This window comes from Oryzias latipes, chromosome 1, assembly GCF_053564925.1.
Source record: "Oryzias latipes strain Hd-rR chromosome 1, Olatipes_Hd-rR_3.1".
NCBI classification, from domain to species: domain Eukaryota; kingdom Metazoa; phylum Chordata; class Actinopteri; order Beloniformes; family Adrianichthyidae; genus Oryzias; species Oryzias latipes.
In genome coordinates, this window is record NC_136237.1 from 26,114,798 (window position 1) to 26,123,668 (window position 8,871).

An 8,871-nucleotide genomic window follows, 5' to 3' on the forward strand; every position below is an offset into this window, starting at 1 on the left:
AAGGTATTTAACAAAATTTGTAATTCAGGCATTGAAAGAGAGACAGCATTTATAATAAAACAATTTCTTCCTTTGGTTGGTTTAACCTCTTGTAGCAGAAAAAAGAGAAAGCAGCAAGCAAGGAGGAGGAAAATCCTCTTTAACTATATACACAACTTAGATTTTTTTTAGATAATTTGTTTAGATAATTTAAATTCCCCTAAGGCAATATTTTAACCCTTGTGTTATCTTAGATGACCCCACCCGTACATTGACGTGTGCTCCCTACTATGACAAAGGTGGATAAAGGTGGAAAGATTTCATGTAATCCATGGACACCAGTGAAGATCACAAATCATTGAAGAAAAAAAGGTTCAGCGCACTGTCTAGTGGGTCTAGATGACCCAACTCCCAATGTTAAAGTGCCTAGGATAGCACAAGGGTTACGACATGAGATAATAGTTGTGCTAACCCTCTATACATGTAGTCACATAACTTCGGTTAAGCAGAATTAGATACTGTGTTAATGTAACCCAAAATGTGATGTCCACATGGATGCCAGGTCTTAAGAGGTTAAACATGGATGATGATTTATTTGGACAGACTATTATATTTAAATTTCTGTAACTTTCTTCTCTTACGACAAATTTTAGTTTAAAATCGACCCCTATAAATAAATCCAGAGGATGGCAGCAAAGGCTAGAAAGTTTCTGCTGAATAAGTACAATAACACCTGATTTTTTTTGTAGGGTTTTGGGAGGAGCCGTTCTCTGAGCCTGTCTCAGCAACTCAACTCAGCTCCTGTCTCCTCACTTCTCTCGCCTGGAGATCGGCCATCTTTCTTACCAACAAGGCAAACGTCTTTTCAAGAAAAACTCCCCAAGCCACCAACTCCTTGGGAAGCAGCGTCTAAAAGCCCAACTGGCACCGTGGATGATGCCTTCAATGGTCTTCCATCTTATATTGCCAGTAAAGTTAATTGTGCAGCTCACCGCATGTCTCTGTCTGAGCCTTCAGTAGAATGGAAGCGCAGAGTGTCTCTTGACTGTGCAGCCGTCAGTCGTTGTCATCACTCTGCCCCGGCTTTTCAGCCTCTGTCCATGAGCTGTTCCTTCTCATCTGAAAAACCGGCCATCTACGGGCCTCCGTTCAGACCTGCCCAGCCTCTGAGGCTTTTCAGCTGGGCTGGCTCGGAATACAGGAGGAAAGGCTCAAGTCCAACAAAGTAATCTCCTTTTTATAGAGCAGAGAGTGATCAAATTAATGCCACAGAGATTAAGTCTAGCATACACCAGTTAAAGATAGACGCATATTTATAGTAATGATAATACTTCAAGGAATAAAAGGGTCAGTCTAAAGAACCCTTGATTAATGGTGGCAGATGTAACTCTGGTTAAGATCTAAATAGTTAACTTAAAAGGACACCATAACTTACAGACCAAAGTAAGAAAAGAAAAAGAAAGTAATCCAGCAAGCAAGAAAGAATAGAACAGAGTGAAAAAGAAAAACAAGGATAAAAATCTTGTCTACAAATAAGTGCAGTCTACTGGCTATTATAATATATATTCTGCCTTATTTGTAGTTTTTTGTGTTGTAGTGGGATTCTGTCTCTGAAAAGGATTTCAATTTGAGAAATGTTGATTGGAGATGAGTAGAGATTGGAGATGGGGAAGATGTATAAGCATGTTCTTTAATAATTTAGTTCTGTTCTTTAATATTTGATAATGAAACTATATGTTATGTTATATACACTCACTGACCACTTTATTAGACACACCTGTCCAACTGCTTGTTAACGCACATTTTTAATCAGCCAATCACATGACAGCACCTCAATGCACTTAGCCATGTAGACATGGTCAAGACAATCTGCTGCAGTTCAATCTGAGCAACAGAATAGAGACGAAAGATGACTTCACTGTTATTGAACGTGGCACGGTTGTTGGTGCCAGATGGGTTGGTCGTCTACTAGGATATTTACTGGTTTCAGCTGATAGAAAGGAAACAGGAACTCAAATACCCACTCGTCACCAACTGAGCATGGTTCCAACCCCACAGCCCTTTGATATGCTGTCATGTCAATACGGACCAAACTCTCTGAGGAATGCTTGTAGAACCTTGTTGAATCTATGCCACCAAGTATTAAGTATTAAGGCAGTTCTGAGGGGTGTACCTAATAGCTATTGAAAAATCCGCTAGGTTTTAGAATAAATCTATTTTTAGATTTCTCAGAATAGATCTAAAGGACACATTTCACATAGTTAACAACTTTTCTGTTTGACTGTCATGTAAAATATTCACTTTTTGCTGCATTGCAAAGTCAGTTTGTGCAAAATTCCAATGTACTAATTTTCACTGAATTTACTGACTGAACTCGAAACTTTTTCTCCATCAACAACTTCATAAGCATGTATTTGTACACTTTAATCTATATAATCAATTTTGTATGCATTTTATATAAATCTCTGTTACTTTACAGCACTTTTGGTATTTATGTTATTATCAAAAGGTATGCATTTCATAAGAAAGGAATACAATTGTTCACTTATAAATTCATCCACAATTTGTGAGTACAAAAATAATGTTTAGTCAAGTACAATTCCAATCTGAGCTTTTGTGTTGACTAAATAGTTGTTTTGTTTGGTTTTTCACAAATAAAATAAAATCGAATTGCATGTTTAACAATTTCCCATTTTGTTTCTGATGTGTTTGATTCATAGTTGACCAATGTTTTTTTTTAAATCTATATTTTGACCCTACAACCTACAACAAAACCATACAATTAAATGCTCCGACAAAAAATTTAAAATTTGCAGATTAGATTTCTTTAACCCAGTCAGACCTTAATAAAACTAACAACAAATGTGTTTTTAGGGACTAAAAACCTTGGGATCTCAAATGAAAACAATTAAAAAAAACACTCAATGAAGGAGTTTGCAGTTGTAAAAAAAAACATTTTTTTTACTTTTAAATACATTACAATTATTTTGATATTAGAGTGCAATACTGAAATAGGAAACTATAGTATTAAAAGGGAGGTGAAATTAGAATATGAGAGAGCTTTTTAAAATTATGTACGGTAACCTTCTAGACAAAAAGGGGAACAAAAGCATTCAAATGGAGGAAAATAATATTCGTCAGCAGGGACACCCTCACCCACGAGAATGCTGCTGCAGATTATTACATGTGCTGCTCATGGTCCCCTCTCCTCTCTACCCTTGCTCCCCAGTGCCTGTGAGTGGTTTTGAGTGTTTGACAAGTTAAATTTAGCCTATTGATGTAAGCGTGCATTCCACTCACAACAGAGGCAGAGACACACTCGCAGTTTAGCTTTAGTGTCCGGGACTGTGAAGATCAGGAAAGATCTCACCACTTTATTGTAAGTTAACCCCTGAGCGTCCGTGTCTTCCTTTAAAGGATACAGGGGCACCATCACAGGTATGAAAAAACAATTTACTCTTTGTCTACTAATAAAAAAGGACGTATTTGAAAAGACAACTTTAATACTCCAAACTAAAGTATCCATCTTTTTTTTCTATAAAAAAGGAAAATCCGCTTTTTATGACTTTATGACCTTTTGCTTGTTCTTCACACCATTGAATCACATTTATATCTTTAGAACTGCATTGTTACTTTTTTAAAAGACAATACAATAATTAAAAATCCAACACTAGTGAGTTTCAACCAAAACAAACAAAAATTATTGCAGGACTGTGCATTATTTATTTCAGGTGGATATTTATTTGATTCATTAACTTGTTATATTTTTTTTTAACAAAATTGCAAAGAAATGTAACTAATATTACCTTAAATCCCCAAAATGCTGTCAGAAAAGACTTTAAATATTTCTACATCACCAATGCAAGTACAACATTGTTCTGTGGAATATGCAACTCACTGCAATCAAATGACAAATAGGGACATTTTAGACTCATTTCAACACTGTTTGAAGATGTAAAAGAGAAAACATCAGTGATGCCAGGACAAAGTCAAGTGGGTTTTTTCTGTCTCCATTGGAAACCTGTCAGCTTTCATGGTCACGTCAGGTCAAGCATCTCCACATAGCTCACAAAGAGCAACTATGCTCTTTGTTTACCATGTGTTTATGGTCATCTCCCCGTGTTGTTAGCCCCTCTAAAGAAACAATGTCATAACTATGTACGGCAGCAGCTGGAGAAAGATGGAGGCATGCAGCTGCTATTTTCGGAGAATCCTCTGTCCCAGCAGTGTTAGAGTTAGGCCTCGTCAATAGAAAAGCAAAAGAATATCCGTACTGATCTGAGATCTGAATGCTGGGGCTGCTCTCCTGCGGCAGCCATAAATAAATATGATATTTTACTTCCTGAGCTGGTTAATCCTTTATCTCAGTTTCTTTTTCTGGATGAGTGATGTCCCTGGAGGTGGGGTTAGGGTGCCCAAGTGCAGCGCTGTTTGTGTGAGGGTCGTGAGGGTCTGCAACAGCTGTGGTGCATTCTCTCAATGAATGAGGAAACTGTGTGTACCAGGATTGAATGGGTTCCATGATAACTAATTTTCATGACAGACTGTACTGTAGAAGGAAAAGCACACATCTAATATTGTCTAATATCTCCTAAATAAAGTCAGCTGATTTAATTGCACACTAATTTATGGTATAGTTGCATATAAAGCCAGAGCTGTTATACTCTAAACTCAGTTTCAATATCCTGTTGCCAGACAACATGTGGAAGCAGTTATTGATATGTTTCTTCACATTCATTTCAACTGGATCGCTTCTCACACTTTCTATCGGAAACCCTCCAGGGGTGCTTCCCAAACATTAGCAGAGGGATGGTCTGGATCATTGACTGTATATGACAACTGGACTTAGTGACCTCACTTTGCAAATATGAATTACCTGCTGGTTCCAAGAAGCCAAAATCAAATAAATTTCTATTGAGAAATAAACAGTTTTTACTTAATCTTTACATTTGTCAGAATAACCCTTCTTCCTCTGCTACCTTTTTTAATATGTTCTTGCTAATACTATTTTTTTGTGATGTTGTTTCTGTAGTGAAAGTTTTTCAAGCTATAAATTGACAAATCAGATGCCTCAATAAAATGTGGTTTCAAGTCGAACGTTTGAAACATTTGATTCTCCCAAGTCCACATTCAATGGAAGGAGTGTGGACTTCCAACAAGCTCACTCCTGATTGCCATAGAAACATTGAATCAGACTGACTTGTACCAATCACTGCTTACTGACATTGTCTGGCTCCACCATGGTGGAATCCATATGTCAGAAAAATGGCGACTAAATTCATTTGGTTGGAGATGGAAGTAATCGATTTTCTAAGTGACATCACACCCGTCCAGTTCTTTTATCCCTTGTGCTATCCTAGGCACTTTAACATTGGGAGTTGGGTCATCTAGACCCACTAGAGCTCAGTGCGCTGAATCTCTTTTCTTTAATGATTTGTAATCTTCACTAGTGTCCATGGATTACATGAAATCTTTCCACCTTTATCCACCTTTGTCATGGTAGGGAGAACACGTCAATGTAAGGGTGGGGTCATCTAAGATAGCACAAGGGTTACACAGTCTGTGGTCCTCTAGTTTACAGTAAAGACTGGCCATTTTCAATGTATGCACCTCAAACTCTTGGAACATTTTTAAAAATACTGACATTTAAAAGAACAACGTACAATTTTGTTTTCACCTCACAACTTTCTTTTATTTGTGTTTATTGTCCATTGGATTTATACCATAATTTAATAAGTATATAACAGTTTGTGTAAACTAAATAAATATGGTTTACTGAGAGGGAAGGCAGCCTCTATAGGGTTTTTTTTCAAGGTGGCTCCCCCTTTAAGGCACCAAGACACAAAATTTAGAAGATATGCCCTTTTTTAGTATCTCTAAATCTTTTTGGCTGCCCTTCTTTCCTCTGTGGGGGTTCCAACACTAAATTCCAAGTAAACAACACATAGCCTGATTCATTTGCAAGATCAGCCTTAGGAGAAATTTGGAGTTGTTTTATAAATCACTGAAAATTTAACTTTTGCTCATTTTATGTGACTGGTTTCTGTTGGTATTTATACTTTTATTGAGTCTTGTTTCCTGTCAGGAAGTGTCATGGATCTCGGAAAGAAGCTCAGCACTCCAAAAGACATCATGTTGGAGGAGCTATCGCTGCTTTCCAACAGAGGCTCTCGCCTGTTCAAAATGCGGCAGAGGAGATCAGAGAAATACACTTTTGAGAGTATTCAAAATGAAACAAACGCGCTGCTGACTGTGAGTCAGCTGCTTTGAATGTTCATCATTTCACATGTTTGAATGACTGCATGTTAATTCTCTCTCACACCATAATGACTGATCCTTTCAAGGGTTTTCTGGCAGACCTCTTAACGTTGTAAGTAAAGATGCCTGAGCTCTCTTTATTAATTAAACTTATCAGTGAAGCTCTTAGAAAAGATGCATGCTAGTTTTTATCATACAGCTAAATCTTTTTTAGAGGCTGCTCAGGCACTTTGTTGAGTCTTGTGTTGATCTGTTGTGACAATGTTAGAAGCCATTGTGTGCCTATGCATTCAAGTACATAGAGGATAATGCAACACCTCGACAGTTAGCATAGTAACTAATAATTTTAATAATAAGTTCTTGTCTTTGCAGAATGATATACTAAATCGAAAAAATATAGATTTTATGGTGGATCCAACTACTCAGGGAGACCAAAATGCAAACAATCCTGCTTCAGGTAAATGTTTAGTAAGTCCATGTCATAGTTAAAGTCATAACATAAGTACACGGTACATCATTTAGTGTTTTAAGCTCAAGATATTATTGAACGCTGGAAAAAGAAGCTTTTTGTTGTGTGACAGAGTTAGAACATTGTTCACTGGTATCACACAGTTAAACAGCCATTTCCAATATTAACCCAATATTGAGTCATGCACTGTATGTTATGATTTATTACAGAAACAGAGCAGATTTAAACCCTTTTGTTTAATAATTTTTGAATAGTGCAGTGCACTTATTCTAATGTAGTGCATCAGTCATTCCCAACACATTTCAGGATGAGCACACACTTCAAATGAGCTATTTTAGGTGCTCAGATCATGATGGACAACTCAGTCTGTCAGTGTTAAGTGTTTTCAAAGCACAGTATCTATTCTTAATCTCATCTACAGGAAAAGAAAAACTGCTCTGCATTCACAACAAGCCCCAAATAGCAAACCAGACCTTCAGATCGCTCTGTGATATTAGAACAAGCCAAACCAGTGTGATCTCCTGTCAGTATAATCCCTCTTTGTTGTTTCCGACCAGCAGATACGAGCCAAGAAAAATCAGACAGCACGGGCGTGCACAAGACCTATCACACGCCATGGGAGGAGGCCATCCTCAGTGACCCTGACCTCGCTGAAACCATCAAACTCAGAATGCCAGAACCAAACCCACAACCAGAGCTTCCCCAGTTCAGATGCTTTAACCGGTGAGGAAAATACTAGAAAGAGTTGAGGAAAAGACTATATTTGATAAATGTTCTTTAAATACTACTTTCTAAACTTCAGGGTTGCAACCCCTTATGGTGGCTTTGACAAAGCTCCCAGAGGAATCACTTTCAAGCTCCCCGAGGTGGACCTGAACCCACCACGATTCCCAGAGTTGAACGAGTCAAGGATGAAGAGGCCCACCTTTAACCGGACAGCCCAGGGGTGGATATCCGAAGGCACACATCTGATCATCCCAACTATAACCCTCGAACCCACTAGTGTTCCAGAGTCTGACGATCTGTAGAATATCATCTGGATGGAGCCAAACAAACTTCAGCCTGTATAGTGTTTAGGTTCAACAAAATGGAGCCTGCGCTTTTTTGTTTTTTCCCATTTTCCCATTTTCAACTTCTGAAAAAAAACAGCATATCTGTTCGGTTTCAGTTCTGTTCTGTCTGTTGCTGTACAATGGGAAAAAACAGCAAAAAACAATGTGACTTGTAACTCCCTCAGCACAGAAAAAAAAAAGAAAAAATGTAACTCTTAATATTTGAAATGAGGGATGAATAACTATTGTAAATAAAGAATAAAACAATTATTGTACATGAAGAACATGGGAATTCAAAGGTAGTCACAGCGTTTTTTTAAGCTGAATACCCCTGATTTTAGTGGAAATGCTCAGAGTTTTACAGCTATAAGCAGCAATGTTCAATGGGGAACTGCAAAAAAACAACAACAAAATGAAAACAGGCATGTCTCCAAAAAATGTCTCCAAAAATAACATGAAGAACATCAGCTCCAATTTTGACAGCTCGCCTGAAAATAGTTCAACTGTGCCAAAAACATCAGGAGAAATATAAAACAACATTTCTTCCATAAATAATGTTTAAAAAACAGTTTTGTCCCTTGAAGAATATTTTGTTGTTAATAGAAATCCCAAAACTTTTCTTTACTTTCTGTAAAACATTTATTATCCAAAAATGTATTTATTTCAGAAAGAAAGATGCTCCGTGTAGATTTAAGACTAAAAACGGAAGATAATCTAATAGCCCACTTCTCTTCTCATATGTTTTGCATATTTTAAGATTGTTTCTTTATCATTATTTGCAAATGAAAATAAGATTAAAACAGAGATTTTACTTTGATGAAGCAAAAACTGATAATTGCCACAAACTTGCAAATGCTAAAATGTAGAGATACACGCAAAAAAAAAAAAAAACTGGTGTCAATTTTGCTGACTGCAGACTGCCTCAGCCCATTTTACTCCTTCTGTCTTTACTTCCAACCTGCTAAGCTCTGCAGCCTTTCCCCCTGCACGGCCTTCCATCTGCCCCAATTTTTTGTACTTTTCTGTTTACTGCAGCACGAAATTCTCCCACATGGAGTTTTTTTCTGTTATTATTATTTTTTTTTGCAACTCTCCACAAACAGAGGACAAAGG

The 8,871-nt window shown here is 37.3% G+C and overlaps 1 protein-coding gene across 2 annotated transcripts; it reads left to right on the forward strand.

Moving 5' to 3' along the window:
* Positions 1-3,283: 3,283 nt before the first annotated feature.
* Positions 3,284-8,056, forward strand: myoz2b (myozenin 2b). 2 transcript variants are annotated; one of them, XM_004084291.5, is made up of 5 exons: positions 3,284-3,417; positions 6,065-6,231; positions 6,610-6,694; positions 7,267-7,429; positions 7,509-8,056. In XM_004084291.5, the coding sequence occupies exons 2-5, from the start codon at positions 6,073-6,075 to the stop codon at positions 7,732-7,734; spliced, it is 633 nt and encodes a 210-aa protein (XP_004084339.2). In that variant the 5' UTR covers positions 3,284-3,417; positions 6,065-6,072; the 3' UTR covers positions 7,735-8,056. The 2 variants fall into 2 exon arrangements, with proteins under 2 accessions (XP_004084339.2, XP_011490820.2); XM_011492518.4 differs by having other exon boundaries at positions 3,288-3,417; positions 7,264-7,429.
* Positions 8,057-8,871: the final 815 nt, after the last annotated feature.